Genomic DNA, 17,883 nt, shown 5'->3' with positions numbered 1-17,883 from the left:
GTTTTACTTAATTTAAAAACATTCATAAAAAAGGAGAGATGGATCCAGCCCATCACATCACCTATCACATGAGTGTCAAATCAGCTTAACAAGCCAATTATGTGTCTTAACAATATGTCCATCGATGCCTGCATGAATTGGACATTACAATGCAAATTATTCTAATTTATACAAAATGAACCATTACCCTTGACAAAAAGTATGCTTTTACAATGCAGTATGTATGGAATCCCTTCACATATATCAATTGCATACTGAAGTGCATTACAATGCACTAATTAAACTGTATCACTAGCTACAGGGGTCAATTATATGAACCTGCTAATGGAGGTCCTGCAAGATGGGTGGGTGTCAGTCAAGAAGAGAGAATCATCTCTCCACTGCCCATATTCAAAACTGTCAGCACCCACCTTCATCTTCATCTGGAAGTGTAGCTAGCACCAAGGGGATGATGACAGTCTGTCTTTCTCTGTCATCTCCAACTGTAACTTCTTTACCATTTGACATAAAGAGAATTGACAATTGGCAAGTGCTCCTCCTATTACAAGAAAATGATAAAGTAAAAACTGTCCCACACTAATACCTTACAGACAGATCTAAAGTTTCTTCCCAGAGAAGTTTATGTGAGGGTCCATGGACCACTACCAACCATCGCAGGTTTCCAGTCAGTGAAACTTGAGTCAATATTTATTATCATACAAGACACCGCAGTGCACCTCAGTTGATATGTTACAAGTTATTCGATCTGAATTACATAAATGGCATTATACATAATGAATACATTTGTCAGCACAAGACTAGAAACCTATTTTGTAATGTGCTTTAAGAATATGTACAGTACGTGATGTATACAATTACAACAGTATAAGACAACACATCTTTCAATATGCAAATGGTTAATCTTATTTACTATGTGCAGATATATTTTTTGTGCTTCATTTTTTCTCTCTCAAAAGTTATCATTATTCACTTAAGCAAGGTTTACACGCTACGATAAATTGTAGCGATTTATTGTAATGAAAAGGTTGTTACAATTTGTCATTACGATAAATCTCTACGATCTCCTGTTTACACGTAATGACAAATTGTAACAACCTTTTCATTACAATAAATCGCTACAATTTATCGTAGCGTGTAAACCTTGCTTAAGTCCCTTTCTACGGAAGTGGTACCACAGAACTGTATGAAGTAGTCTAGTAGTAACCAGGTATTGTATTTTGTCACTGTTAGTCAGCACTTTTATCCTTGGAACAAAATTGTGCCAAAGAAAAATGATCATAGAGGTGGTAAAGGGATAGGTAGCAGAAAGGAGGAACGACAGAAGTGAAAAGCTATCATCAGCATTCTTCTGAGGAGATTAGTCTCCACTAACAAAAGAATATTGCAAGACCCTGGCCCATAGAGGTGTTATTAAGCCCCTGTAATACCAACTGCATCAAACCTATGCAGTCAATACACCATAAAGTGTGGTGGCAGCCAGAATTAAAGGATAAATATTCCACGTATGGAATGGATGTACAAAGCACCATAGAAAACATATTTATGGTATACACGTGCTAACATCAGACGACATCCAAAACAGAGAATAAAGAAAAAAATATATATTATTTGATTATGAACTATGATTTTTTTTCTTTGTAAAGCTCATTCAGTTGAGTTCAACAAAGAATATTAAGGTAATTCTACCACGGAATGACAGTTCTTTTTGCTGAAAATGTACAAGATATCTATTTTTTCTTCATATGACTTGGCTTACATTGCAGAAATAATGTAGAGACAGAAAGTAAGAAAACACAGTACAGTATAATGGTGTATGGACATTTCCATATTTGTATCTAACTAGTTATGAATTGAGTGAGAAATGAGGAAGTGAGGCAGAGAGTGGGGATGATACATGGCAGATAGGGTTGATCAAAGAATAGTGGAATGGTTTGGGCATATGGAAAGTATGAATGAAGAAAGACTAGCAAGTAAGGCAGAGGTGCATGGAGTAAATTTAAGAGGGAGACTGAGAATGGAATACATTGATGGGGTGAAGGGAGACTGAGAATGGAATAAATTGATGCGGTGAGGGGAATCTTGAGTACAAAGATGTCCATCAATCAGGGAAGGGAGAGGGCAAGAGTGGACAGTGGTGGTCAGTGGATGAGGTATTTATGTGGTCTGTGGGGATTACTTCTTATTTGCTCTAATTTTGTGAATGGATGACGGGGAGGGTGACCATATAATGAAATGGCTGGGGTAAAGCAGCTTTAGCCGTGGGGCCCTATTGTAGAGGCGCTGTGTCTCAGTGCATTGCTTCTGACTCAGGCAGTGGGTGAGGAAGAGGGAAGGTCCTTCATCCACAAGGAACTAAGACAAAAATGAAATCAGTGAGTGTGGGATGGGTAAAGGGTGGGTGCATGCCTTAGCTGGCAACCTCCCTTACCAAGGGAGAAGGGTATTTTGCTATATGTATGTATGCTTATCAAGTGCTTTCTGTGAGAAAATCTAATTCCATAGAATCTCATCTCTTAAAAACTTTGCCTTGTCTTGAAATCTCATATGCTTTGGATGAATACCACCCTACAGACAACAATCATTATTGTCATCATTAACATGACTGCTCCCAGCACCAACCCATGTAATATGCCACCCACCACTTTTGTCCATTCTGAGAACAGTGCTTCCTTCAGATAATTTATTGTTCTCTCAGGAAATTTTACTACCACTATGATATATACAAAACTTGCTTATTTTCCACCTTCTACATTAGTTTCCAATAGAGAAGCTTGGCAAAAGCATTAATAAATCCTTCCAGAGATTACATAGCCATGCTTCTAATGAATTCAAATTTGTAGCTGTTATAGAAACTCAACAAATGATTTATTTGATATATACCCAAGCTGCTTTTCCCAAGTTTGCTCCAAGTACTTGATAAGTGTGTTTTGATATTCAGTTAACTTATCACAGTATTATGTACAGATGTATCAACTCATGAAGTAGCCTGAAAGAGGACATAGTCCAATTGAAAACATAAATGAATTTAAAACCAGGTTTGACTGATGAGGAAAAAGAGATGGAACCCTATTAAGTAGATACGTAGCTATTCGAAAGCTTGGTATAACAGGATAGAAATATATTTTTTTGTTTTGTATCTGTGTTTAAAAAGGGAAACAGAGAAGACTTGTTATAAATTACCAATTGATGCCACTTACAGGCCCTTCACTACATGGATGGAAAAACTCAACGAGTACCTAATCTGCCTGAGATTAGTGCATACAGCAGTAATGGTTAATGTGGTCTCTGCACGAAATGAATTATATCAAATTGAGAGAATACAAATAGCAGCAACCATATCAATTCTCAACCTAGTAGAAAGAAATACAGTAAAAGGAAAGGTTAGAAGTAAAAAGAAGAATTAAGAAGGTGAGGTGATATGATTAGTGTTCATATCTATGAAATGAGTGGATATCTTGTTTGGTTTGGGACTGAAGGGCATCACAAGGTTATTGGAAAAAGAAATAAGAATGAAAAATATACAAAAAATACAAGTTTTTCAGAGGAAATTCCATATGAGGATGAAGCCTTTATCACATGTATGGTGTTTTGTTTGTTAAAGCTCTGTTAAGTACATAAACATTGACAACAAACAACTCTAAGTATAGTAAGCTCTAGAGGGGCATGGGCAAGTTCCTGGTATAGAACACTTATCCTTATGCATAGGGTAACTTTGTCTCTTTGGTGTTAATGGAGGATACTTGCATACTTTTTGGAGGAAGAAGTCAGTGGACAAGCAAAAGTAATGAGGACAACTAAAATTGGGGAGAGCTTTCAAGCTTCTGTTCCCCATGGGAAATAAATGGACCAGTGGAGATGCATTATCAAGCACGCCTTTGTTCTGTTCAGTATGTTAAAGCATGTTTAACATCCTCCATTGATCCATTTATATCCCATGGTGAACAAAATCCTGAAATCCCCTTCCCCAAGTTAGTTGCTCCATTACCTTTGCATATCAATTGACTTTTTTCTCTTGCACAAAGTATGTAAGCATCCTCCATCCACACTATTTGGACAAATCCCCCTTTTGCAGATGTAAAGAAGAGTCCTCCTGCACCATGATCCTCCCCATGGGTCTTTTGCAAGAGAGACCTAAACGGCAACAGGTTGATTGATTGCCTCAAAATTTCACTGACTGGAAACATACAGCTTCACAGTTGTTGTTGTTGTTCCCTAGATTGTCTGGCCACAGTAGCCCAAAGCATAATGACAGTAGATGATTGAACATACTTTTTCACACATGCACACACACTTTGCTACCAAGGTATGCTAAAGAAGAGAATGACAGCAGCAACAATAAAAGGACAAGTTTAAACTGATATGAAAGGCAACCAGAGATGAAGATATTGATCTTGAAAGCAGTTATAATGAAAGGATATGTGTAAGCTGATTTAGATGGCTTAATCAAAATATGTTGCAACCTACTGCTACCAAAAGAATGCCATGGAGATAAACAGAATAACTTAGGAATAGCCACAATAATAGGATGTCACCATGTAAGGGAATTACTTGAAATAAGTTTGATATCCTTCACTATATATGGCATGAATAAGTTTGCTTGGCAGCAGTCAGAATTAAAAGGATGTCACCCAATGTCACCCAAAGGATGTTACCACAAGTCTCACTGACTGGAAACCTGTAGCCTTATAGTGGATGGTAAACAGTTCTTGAGCCTACCTTTAGATCTCTCTGGGAAGAAAATTTGGGCTGTTGTCTGTGTTATATAGTGGGAGGGGAGCAGTTGCTAGTTGTCACCCAGTCTTGTGTAAAAACATGGAGAACATTTTAGTTAAGCTGGTGCAGAAAGATCTTGGGACAGTTTACAGGGACTGAGTGTCAACCCCATCAGGTCTTCATCTCCAGATGGTGAAAGTATTGAGTGATTTTGAAGATGGGTGGCAGGCAGGGAGATTATTTTCTCCGCAGGACTACCACTTTCATGCATCCATTATTGGTCCCTGTCCTCCATCTACCCTAGAAATTGTTGACTACTGTCCAGATAGAGAAAAAAAGGTACCCTCCACAAGGGAAAATAATTGCAAAACTGGAAAGATATACGATGGATAGACAATGGGAGGGGAACAAACTCTGAAAGAGCCTTTATTTGATGAGAAACACACCACCTGACTGGTTTTAACTTCTGTCCTTCACTAACTCTTGAAAGAGACACAAGTTGAAATCTATCAAGTGGTGTATTGCTCACATACTCGTAATAGAGGTTCTCACAGAAAAATGTTTCTTTTACTTTATCTTCTTGTAACTGCCTTTATAAAGTTCCATAACAAGATATATAATGTTTACTTAACCAGGACCATTTACAGATGTTAAGATGAGTACTGCTGAACATTTGTTTACAATCCTATGTTATACTGTATAATCTTACATCAATGTGTAGGCTATCTCTAGACATTACATCACAGTCAATATTGTTGGTTATACATGTATTGGAGTTATTTACAATTACTGTAGTGAAAGCACTAATAGAAGTTTATATATAGACATTTCAGTGTACACACACTATAAATCTAAGAGGCTACTAAAGTATGTGATCCTGTGAAACCTTAGTATGGTATGTAATCCTAACTGGCCAGTCCATATCTGTCCTCAGTACTGACAGATGAAGTGGTATTTGTATTTTGGTTACTGAATGTCCTCCCTCCCCTCCTGTTCATGCACTCTCAATTTGGAAATATTTCTAGTCAAATTTAACTGCTGTTATTGGAATATAGTGAAGAGGAATGCAGCTGGCCTATTTGTGTATTCTTATTTATTTATTTATTTATTTTTGATAAGGAGACATGGATGCCATAACAGGCATAACTTGTATGTACCCACTTTAACTTTGTTAAATTTGGTAAAGAATTATTGCAGGAAAGTATTGAGGAAAGATACAGATCTAGGTTCTTGTCACTTTTGAAAAAAAAAAAAAAGTTGTAAAGTATTCCTTAAAAAAAAAAAAATGTACATCACCAAACATAATTCTTTACAAATACGAGTACTGTATCTTCTCTTGTGTGTCACATAGTCACCAAGACCACACACAACATCAGCATTACACTACATTAACTATAAACAAAATACATAGTGCAAAATCATCAGAAATTTTAATGTTGCTTGAATGGGTGCTATCTACTCAATCTATTGTATCTAAAATAAAAATCACAAGACTCCTATTGTAGCCTCTTTAACATTTATCCTTAAATGAGAGAAATCTTCCGTCAGTGTAGTCTGTCCGTTTTAGTGACTTGAATACTGTAATCACATCATCCCCTTCTCTTTGATCTTTCAAAGTTGGCAAACCCAGTCAGTCCCACATGGTTTATCTGCCGTGATGGGGACCACTTTGGTTGGTTGGGTGACTTTGTATTCTCTCAATCTTGCTTCCTGTACATGGTGTGGGTACCATACCACTGACATATATTTCAGTCTTGGATGGATCGGAGCTTCTATGAGTGTGTGTGTAAGAGAGAGAGAGAGAGAATCTGTTGGAGGTACAGATTGATATAGAGAAATAGAGAGGAGCAATGAGGGTGCCTACATTAAACTGCCCCAGCCCAGTTGAGGATAATCCTCAAGTTTAATGCTTATATAATTCTTTGCCACAAAGATGTGAGTCACAATTTGACTACATTTCTTTTACCACTCACTAACATGTCATTGAAATGTATCATAGTGAGTCTGCTAATTACAACCAGAATGTTATAACACAGAAATACTGCCTACCTGATTACTAATGCATGGCCAGTGCAAAGTGATATCTTTTGGACCCCATTGTCTTCAAAGAGGATCACTGTTTACTATTGTATGAAACATTGCTCCTCTACTTTTTGCAGCCAAATATAGCACTGTTATTTCATACAGTAAAAAAAATTATATTTACCTACTACTGTATAATTGATAATTGATGGTTCATGCTCTACTTTTTTCACAGTTGTTCATATCTAATTCTAATGTGATGATTACTTCTCATTGCATACTCACATATCTAAAATCATATCCGAGTTGTTTCTTGCTTTTGATTCCAGATGTTCAAACTTTTGGATAACATATTAAAAAAAGTAAAAAAATCTTGGACTAATGCAAGATCTTGAAGGCTGTTGAATGATGAATCATCACCTAATTGAAATACTATGAGTTTGAGCACCACCAACATACATTATACTGGCCTTTTTTTTTTTTAACCCATTAAACTCCGATGACAAGATGTCTTGTCATTTGGTCAAATAAAACAAAAAATCATAAAATACCAAAATGTTTGATCAAACACCAGAAAAATAGGACGTCATCAAACATTTTGGTGTTTTATGATTTTTTTTTTTATTTGACCAAATGACAAGACATCTTGTCATCGGAGTTTAATGGGTTAAGAATTAGCCTAACCAATATGGTGTCATGTTTAGAAACAAAAATACTGTTATGTGATGACAAAGTTAAAAAGTTCTACAACTATACATCTAGACTGAACAAATAAAGACCACCCATACATTACATAATGAAGATCATATGTGAAAAGATGTCCGTCACGCCTCACAAATATTATGCTACTTTTTTGAATATCAGCTACTGACTAGGGCACAAATAGAATTCCTTTTAATCTAGCCAAATTGATTCTTTTAATATTTACTAGTTAAGCTATGGAAATCTGGTTTATAGTCTTATTTTCATAATCATTTTCATAGTTTCAATCTAGAAATTATTCTAATCTGACCAAGCCAACTCAGTTATAAAAATCTCAAGATTTGAAATAGCTGCTGTTTCAAGTATTCATTCTCCTCACAAGAGCTGAATAAAAACAAGCATCATTGTGACATGTGTGGTATGGGCACAGTCTTTTTAACCTGTCCTGAACTGTTCACACCACTTTCAACTGTTAAATGCTGTACTCTTGGAACAAATTGAGCACCAGACAGCAACATAATGCATAGACCGTTGGCTGGCTGTATGCACTACACATGCTACTAAGCTAATCAGTGACCAGAATGAATAAGTAGTTAATACATAATCCAAATACAAAGACAGACTTTAGTTTACTACATCTTTCATTCATAGATACGAGTTCTAAAGATGTGTGCATTGTAGTTCAAAGCAGCTTATAGCAGTTCAGTTTTCCGAAAATGGAATCTTGAACTTCTGCAGGAATACTGTAATTCATTCATGATTAGCTGCATGTACAGGCAGGCAGGCAGGCAGGCAGGTGCTGGCAATGAGCAGAACAGGCTGAGATGGCAGGGCAGGGCCAGTTATGAGAAAACGCAATAGAAGGAAAGGGTCAGTCTGAGGGAAGAACTGCGGTGATGGTATTTTTTTTTTTTTTATACCGAATGTACTCATTATCTCAATAAGCAAGTGACTTAATTTTTAATGCAATGGACTTAACCCATTAAACTCCGATGACAAGATTCTTGTCATTTGGTAAAATAAAACAAAAAATCATAAAACACCAAAATGTTTGATCAAACACCAGAAAAATATGACGTCAGTCCTCGCTTCGCTCGCGAGCGAAGCGAGGACTGACGTCATATTTTTCTGGTGTTTGATCAAACATTTTGGTGTTTTATGATTTTTTGTTTTATTTGACCAAATGACAAGAATCTTGTCATCGGAGTTTAATGGGTTAAGTCCATTGCATTAAAAGAAACAAAATACTTGGTCCCAACTCTTGGACTTTTAAACTGCATCTGGATGTCCCTAATGTAACCATATAACATCAATAGAATAAATTATTCCAATTTCCTTATATCAAACTTTCTTCTAATGAGAGAGAAAATAAAAATACCCATTTCCTTGAGTGCAAACATGTTCCGCATGTTGGAGGATTGTTTCAAGTACTTGCAGCCCAGGATATCCAATCAGATGTGTAGGAGACTTTATGGTAGATTCCTGATGGATGAAAAAACAAACGTCATTAATGATGAAATATAAATGCATATAAAGGAAAGACAACACAGTGTTATGTGACACATGTTGACTAGCTGGTAGCAATGCAAATGTTCTATTTACATGGTATAAATAGCTCTCCCTTTATGTGATCTGTTTACAGCGTTTTACTTTAACCCATAAAACTCCGATGACAAGATTCTTGTCATTTGGTCAAATAAAACAAAAAATCATAAAACACCAAAATGTTTGGTCAAACACCAGAAAAATATGACGTCGCGAGCGAAGCGAGGACTGACGTCATATTTTTCTGGTGTTTGATCAAACATTTTGGTGTTTTATGATTTTTTATTTATTTGACCAAATGACAAGAATCTTGTCATTGGAGTTTAATGGATTAACAGGGTCTATTATTGAAGGGAAAACATTCTATTCCTATCAGGGGTTCTTAACCTTTTTCCCGTTACATATCCCAGGTCATCAGACCATCGACCCGTACTCCCATTAACCTAACACAAAATATAGAATGGTAACATATTAAGATTAACTAAATATACAATGGTACCGCAATGGATACCAAACGGTTCAAATTATAATGACTTTATTCATCAGTTAAGCATTTACATAGAAAATACAATGTTCTCTCCTTGCAGATTTAAATGATTAAGTAGTGTTTCGCTGGTCATCTGTTTGACCCTGTAAAGCGTCCTGCGAACTGCTGGTGTTCGGGCAAACATCGTGGACATTGCATTCAAATGCATCAAACAATCGTGATCCCGCTTGTCGATTAATGACAAGACTAAATCTCCTCAGAATCATGACGAGGCCCCAGTTGGGTGCAGGGCACAAGGTGCTCTGGACGTACTATGTTTAAGCGGCACGTAGTGGACTATGGCGCCGTGGCTCTTATCTTCCTCAGATCGTGGGATAAACTCGAGGTCCTCCAAAAATAGGTTTTCCACACCATCACTGAGGCCTCTCCATGGACTCATGTGGAGAATCTTGGGAGGCGGGAATTACCTCCCTTCGCCTACGAGCGGAGAGGCTTTCTTCCTGTCTTCTTGTCTGACTTCTGACCGGCTTAACCCATTAAACTCCGATGACAAGATTCTTGTCATTTGGTCAAATAAAACAAAAAATCATAAAACACCAAAATGTTTGATCAAACACCAGAAAAAATATGACGTCAGTCCTCGCTTCGCTCGCGAGCGAAGCGAGGACTGACGTCATATTTTTTCTGGTGTTTGATCAAACATTTTGGTGTTTTATGATTTTTTGTTTTATTTGACCAAATGACAAGAATCTTGTCATCGGAGTTTAATGGGTTAAGGGAGAGTGAAGTCAAGACCTCCATCCTGAGTGTTCCTGGATGGCCCACACGGTGAGTTCGATCCTCACCTTCGAACTCCGGGGACTGGTTCGGCGACGTGCTCTGGACAGATCTCCCCCGGATCAATCTTTGTACAGCAGCTTTCAACTCTTCCACCTCGCCAGGAGGAAGGCTGACTGTGACCCGGCATAATTACGGCCGATGGTCCTCGAGGCCATAAAGTCCATTACCATTACCACCACCCCCCACCACTCCACCCCAGCTAGCTCGTCGCACTACACTGACGATTCTGTGGGGTGACCGCGCTATGGAGAGTAAGTGACGGAAGCTCCACTCCACAGACGGAATTGGCTGCCATCTCCAAGGCCCTGGATCACCTCCTCTCTGCTGAGCAGGGAACATTCGTCATCCACAGAGACTCAAGGAGTGTTAAGAACGTCGTCCGATGGGGGGGGGGGAGACAATGGATAACGTGCAATTAACGAGATGAGCTTAACGGCACTCGCAGAATCACTTACACCCGCACGACAGGTCTGCAAAGTTTCACTGGATTCCCAGTCATATTGGAGTTCCAGGGAACACTATTGCGGATGATGATGCCAAGGCAGAGACGAGGTTCAACAGGATCACACTGCCCCTGGTGGCATCCACGATCGCACAGATCAAGGGGGTCACCATCAAGGAAGCCAGATTGCTGGTCAGGGCCGACCTTAGCAGCCGTATTACTACTTCCGCCTCAGCAAGGTGGTCCTACCTCATCACTAGGCACAAGGCCATCTACCAGCCTTCTGGTAGAAGTGTGAAATCTATCTTCCACAGGAGGTGCCTTAGATATAGTTGTGGGAGGCGAATGCAGGGAGAGACAATCACGAACACTGCAGCCTTTGTAGGGATACGGTATAACAATTCCTCCACCAATACCTGCTAGAGTGTACAGCTACTGCTATTCTTCGCGTAAGCCTCAGCCCGCCACTCACCTCTGACGGAGTGGCGCGGCACTTTACCGTCTCCTCTTCAGAGACAAACCTCAGCTTCCTGACACTGCACCCTCCCCCTGGCGCTGTCTATGGTCGAGGGGTGGTCTCCCCTTCTAATCTCCTCCGGGTACCGACACTCCCAACAGTGGCATAATGTGGACACTGCCTCTTGAAAGCATGTATGAGCTGTTCCAGACCGCCGCAAGGTTGAAGTCTGGGCGGGTGTCAGTCTCACAAACCTTGTCTTTGCTGATGATGCTGTCCTTCTTGCAGAGCCGTTGAGAGTCCTGGTTGCAGCCTTTGAGTCACTGCTTGAACTCCAGGTCTCCTGGACCAGGCGTTTGGATGCTCACTGGTGGATAATGCAGGTCAGTCTGCCCATGCATGAAGCGAGGACACTGAGGTCTTGGAAAGCTTCACATACCTTGGCAGTGTAATGCATAACAGTGGTGGGTCATATTAGGAAGTCCTTCGAGGGATTGACATTGCTCATAGTGTTATGGATTTTTATGGAAGAGGAGGATGGAGGATAAAGATCCCATTCTTCATATCACTTAAACTCTCTGCCCGGCTGTGAGGCAGGGGCACTGAATGCTGACTTGAAGCATACATACATATATGTATATATATATATATATATATATATATATATATATATATATATACACATACACGGGGCCGAGGGGTAGCCCAATAAATACTGTGTCAAACTCACGAGCAGGTGGTAGTGAGTTCGTTTCCCGGAAAAAAAAACAAAACAGCGGCTAGCCTCAACTAACAGGGCTTTGTTCTGCCATAGGTTTCTTAGATTAGAATATTTAGAGGTTATGTGGTCTCCTTACAAAGCGTAGAATACAAATAAGATTCCAGTTACACCAAACGAAGAAAGACTGAAAACACTGGACCTGGAGTACTGTGCACTTACCTGTTCCAACAATAGCCCTGCTTAACCCATTCAACTCCGATGACAAGATGTCTTGTCATTTGGTCAAATAAAACAAAAAATCATAAAACACCAAAATGTTTGATCAAACACCAGAAAAATATGACGTCAGTCCTCGCTTCGCTGCGAGCGAAGCGAGGACTGACGTCATATTTTTCTGGTGTTTGATCAAACATTTTGGTGTTTTATGATTTTTTGTTTTATTTGACCAAATGACAAGACATCTTGTCATCGGAGTTGAATGGGTTAAGAACATCCATACACCATAATTACACCTTCGTTATTTTTAGATTAAAAATAATAACAATAAATGCATGAAAAGACATTGCTTTTCGTTTAGTATTATCACATTCTTGAAAATTGTTCCATGATTCAGCAACGTTTGGTCCCGAAAGCCAAGAGTTCTACTGCATGTGTATGCTGCCTGGTTACTTTATCACACTCTCATCAACTAAGGTGTCCAAAAAGATCTCTGATTTAAAAGGCTCTGGTTTAGATTAAAATCACATAGATTTTATTTTCTTACATACTTCTTGCATTGAATATTTATATTTGCAATGGTCACCTTAATTTGTAGCGATGTTATTATGTCTCAAGATTTTGTCACTTTCTAGACTTACTTTTTGTCCGTACTAAAACGTGTTCTCTTCAGTGTCTTCATTATTCTTTTTCATCTTCACCACGTGCAGCATCTTTGTCATGATCATCTTAGGAGGTACTTTGCTAAGGTCATTGAGAAGAGATAAAGAATAAGATGAAACTAAAAATATACATACCTGGCTGTTTGTTTTGTGCGCACGAGTATCCAGCTGAAACAATACCAGCAAGGAACCAACGGCCATCGTCTTGTACCATCAAAGGACCCCCAGAATCACCTTGGCATGAATCCTTTCCACCATGGCCGTACCTGAAACAGTATTTATACATGAAACTAGACAAGTTTCCTATGGGCCATGGGTGTGAAACTGCTTATAAGAACAGAGGAACATAAAAATGAGGAAGACTCCAAGAAATCATAAGTCCTACGCCAGGCGGTTCCATGTCATTTACTACCTATCATCCCTATCATCAATAAAGTTATTTAATCTTCTCTTAAAATAACTAGTTGTTTCAGCGCACAACTAATGGTTTCATACATGTAGCACAGGCTTCACACCATGGTCCAGGCACCTTGGGTAACTTGACCTAGCCAATACTCTGGACAGCTGTCTGATTTCCTTCACGCTTGGCACCATGGCATTCAGCTGGACTGATAATGGTCATTACTTTGGGTGAGCATATATGCTCAAAGACAGGCATTATTGGTTTACTGATGTAGCTCTATAGATAAAAGTAATCATCTAATGCTTGAATTTCAACAGGAGTGTACGGAAACAGACCCAAGAACCATGTCATAAAGGTACGGCAGACTCAATTTTGGGGGTTAATGTCTAATTGTTATTGTCCTTGAGTATGTTTTGATATGCCATCTGCAGCTTGGTTTGCTAGAATACAGAATCCCCTAAAACGTTCAAATACGTAGAACAATGACCATTTGAGTATGTTCCAAAAAACCTATAGGGTCATTACCCATGACAGCTACAAAGAAAGCTTCACTAATTTCTGTTCTTTTCTCTTCATGGTATATTCGTAGCAGGCTGTCAAGTATCTCATTCTGAATGGTCTTAAAAACATTTTTGAAAATCGTGCTGGTTTCTAGGTGATTTTTCAAATCTGGATCTAATTTAAATGTAAAGTTAATCCTCTAAATACACCTAGATTTACTGAGTCGTCTTTTCCATCTTGTCCACGCAAGGGAGTTTCAAAGTTTCAACAAAAGAAAATACAGTCTATCATTTTGGAGAAATTTTCACTGTTTCATTTTTATGTTATGCTCACTGATTAAAAGTCTGTATGCCTCACCAAATTTCTCCTTAATCATTTTCCTCCGGCATATCATATGTATTTTTGTTGAGAAAACAAAATAGTTTGCCATAGTTATTTTACGTCATTGGAGGTTGGAGGAAAGATAGCCTAGGCTAGTGTGATAACCCCCTTACTACTTCCTATCAGTAAAGTGTAGGATACGAGTCAAGTTCCAAACATGACTTACCCTGCACACATCATTTCATCATAAATAACCACGTTGATGCCTTTGGTGCGGTGCCAGTCCTCACATATACGGGAGTCCAGTATTGGAACATCAACAACCTGAAGCGTTTTGGGGCGAAGACGAGAACCTGCAAGAAAAGTCTTCATCAATTACTGTATCTTTCAAAGACATAAAAGGCAGTAACATAACCAAACACTAAATAGTCTCCGAACGCCTGGAAAGAGTCTTCATCCATATGAATATTTTCCAAAACCATACGACAAAAAAGACAGTAAGGAATCCAATATAAGATTACAAACTACGAAATCAAGGATAGCACATCTTGACATCGTCAGTGATTATATATATATATATATATATATATATCTATATATATATACATGTATATATATATATATATACATGTATATATATATATATGTATATATATATATATGCATATATATATACATATATATATATATATACATATATATATATATATATATATATATATGCAGAAAAAAACACTGGGAAATAAGAAGCTTAGTCCGAACGTTTTCGTCTATTTAAGACATTATCAAAGAATTAAATTGACGAAAACGTTCGGACTAGGCTTCTTATTTCCCAGTGGTTTTATCTGCATATTATTTTCACGTGTGCCTTGTGAATTACTGCAATATATATATATATACAGTATATATATATATATATATATATATATATATATATATATATATATATATATGAAATCAAAGATAGCACATCTTGACATCGTCAGCGATTTTATATATATATATATATATATATATATATATATATATATATATATACATGTATATATATATGTATATATATATACATATATATATACATATATATATATATATATATATATATATATGCATGCAAAGTAGACCACTTGCACTGAAGATGTAATATACGAAAGCGCTCTGCTTCGTTAGTTTCTTTTTCCAAGTGGTCTACTTTGCATAAGTGAACACACGTACCCGTGTTCTTATTAGCATATATATATATATATATATATATATATATATATATATATATATATATATATGAAATCAAGGATAGCACATCTTGACATCGTCAGTAATTATATATATATATATATATATATATGAAATCAAGGATAGCACATCTTGACATCGTCAGTAATTATATATATATATATATATATATATATATATATATATATATATATATATATATATATACCTGGATTCACGGCAGTAGAGATTAATACTTTTTTGATATCCCTTTTTTTGTGTGTGTGTGATTTTTGTATGAAGACGATGAAAACTAAAATTCCTCTTCAAATTTTTCAACCTCCCATGATCTTTGAACAGTATTATTCTCTAACCATAGATAATGATCTTAGAGATAGCTAAAAAGCCTTCAGTGATACAATCCAAATGTGTATAAAAACGATGACTCATACAATCATAATATAGAATAAAACTGAATTCAAGAGCTCCGCAATGAAAATATTTGTTAATTTTTCTCTCTTTTTTTCAGACCTACCTGCTTGTAATGCCCCCCAGCCAGCAGCCCATGCAAATTGTCCAAGCCACGTGGCACCTTTTTCTGGCAGACAGATAGGCTGTACATGGGGCTCAAAGTGCACTGGGTGGTCCAGTCGGATGACTGCAACATCATACCGATCCGCTTGTGGCGTGAATTTGAACTGAGGATGGACCTGCCAAAATAGGGAAGGCTCACGCTGAGAACATAGCACAACAACGAAAAGGTTGAATATAAAACTCCGGAGTTTGTTGTTTAGATAGAAGAAATCTTACCTACATATATACATAAATACACTTTTGCCAAAATAGGGAAGGGTCACCCTGAGAATATAGTACAACAACGAAAAGGTTTCATGTTGAGTATAAGACTCCGGAGTTTGTTGTTTAGATAATTATCATAGAAGAAATCTTTCCTACATACATACATGCTATACACATAAAAACATACATGCACACGCTCGCAGGTACAAATATGAATACGGAATGAATACCTATTTGTCACATGTTTGACCACACTCATGCTAATAGCTAGTTTTTCCAGCCCACTTCTTGACTCCAATGTAATTATTATACCTCACCTACGTTTCAGAAAGAAAGAAAAAAAAAACGATGTAGAGGTAGAGGCATTACCCCTTACCAAAGTATTCCAGGGGGGGAGATTGGCCGGTATGAAAATGGGGCGGAGACTGATTTCCGGGGTTTGGGAATGAGGATGGTATGAGAGCCCTTGAAAAGCTGCGGGAAGTACCCAGAGGCTAGTGAAATCTCACTTGCTGATTTTCAAAAGGAATAAAAGAACTACTCTTCAGAAAAATATGACGCCAGTCCTCGCTTCGCTCGCGAAGCGAGGACTGACGTCATATTTTTCTGAAGAGTAGTTCTTTTATTCCTTTTGAAAATCAGCAAGTGAGATTTCACTAGCCTCTGGGTACTTCCCGCAGCTTTTCAAGGGCTCTCATACCATCCTCATTCCCAAACCCCGGAAATCAGTCTCCGCCCCACTTTCATACCGGCCAATCTCCCCCCATGGAATACTTTGGTAAGGGGTTTGAGCACGTCCTCTGCTGCCGTCTGACCGGGTACCTGGAGACGGAGAACGTGATGAGGGATTGCCACTTTAGTTTCCGGCCGGAGCGCGATGCAGACGACGTTATTTCCATGATCACTCAATGGGTTCAAAGACCGCCAGGCGGTCGCCCTGGCAAGGCCATTTTAGTTTGTAAAGATGTGAAGACATTCGATACTGTTTGGCATGAAGGCCTTAAGCACAAATTGTACCACAACTTCGACTTTGCTGCCCTGCCGTTCATACGGTTGCTCTGCAACTACCTGGACGACCTTTTGTGCCGAAGGTTGGAGTACCGCAAAGGTCAGTCCATGCCAGAGCCGGATTACCCGCGCAACCGTGCTCTCACTCTTTCGTATGCGGGCGACAATAATCACATTAGAAGAAACAAAACGCTGCAGAGAGCGTTACACGTAATGCAAAACATACTAGACAGGGCACACGCGTGGGAACAGTAGTGGCGCATCAAGACCAGTGCGTCGAAATGCAAAACTGTATACTTCCGCTGCAAGCGAACCAACAGAACGATCATGAACGCTCCTCTTAGAATAAACAACATAAACGTCCCAGTGAAAGACAATGCCTGTGTGCTGGGTAGCACACTGGGTACTGGCCTTACCCGGACCCACACTTCCGCAGACAGGGAGGGAGCGAGCGAGGTCTAAGGCTGTGTTGGGAAGACTAAAGCGCTTCAAAATTGCAACACTGTCCACCAAACGTCGATTGTACCTAGCCCTAGCCAGGCCGATTCTTTGCCAGTCCCTGGAATTGAGCCAGCCGACATGCCCCAATAATAACTACGACCACCAGAATGTTCAGAATGGTTTAAGTCAATGCTGCACTTGTCACGTGCGGACCGTAGGTTCGAGTCTTCGGGCGATCCACGTTTCAATTTCTGCGTTGCCTCCACGGTTCTTCCGATGTTAATGGCTTAGAATTAAAGTGCATTGTGGTGGATAGAATCGTATCTCTAATCACTGGGACCCATTCAGTGTTGTACATATATATATATATATATATATATATATATATATAT

The 17,883-nt window shown here is 38.5% G+C and overlaps 1 protein-coding gene across 1 annotated transcript in view; it reads right to left on the bottom strand.

The window, feature by feature from the left end:
* Positions 1-7,392: 7,392 nt before the first annotated feature.
* The window catches only part of LOC143032025 (uncharacterized), a 96,633-nt gene continuing 86,142 nt past the window's right edge, over positions 7,393-17,883 (bottom strand). The window contains exons 9-13 of the mRNA XM_076196496.1: positions 15,780-15,954; positions 14,259-14,385; positions 12,943-13,073; positions 8,816-8,919; positions 7,393-8,256 (exon numbers count right to left, since the gene is read on the bottom strand). Of these exons, the coding sequence (XP_076052611.1) occupies positions 8,861-8,919; positions 12,943-13,073; positions 14,259-14,385; positions 15,780-15,954 (492 nt within the window). The 3' untranslated portion in view covers positions 7,393-8,256; positions 8,816-8,860. The remainder of the gene's footprint in view (positions 8,257-8,815; positions 8,920-12,942; positions 13,074-14,258; positions 14,386-15,779; positions 15,955-17,883) is intronic.

The sequence above is a fragment of the Oratosquilla oratoria genome, chromosome 12, assembly GCF_046742065.1.
Source record: "Oratosquilla oratoria isolate Oo_2021 chromosome 12, ASM4674206v1, whole genome shotgun sequence".
NCBI classification, from domain to species: Eukaryota; Metazoa; Arthropoda; class Malacostraca; order Stomatopoda; family Squillidae; genus Oratosquilla; species Oratosquilla oratoria.
This window is presented reverse-complemented; position numbering and strand designations above follow the sequence as displayed.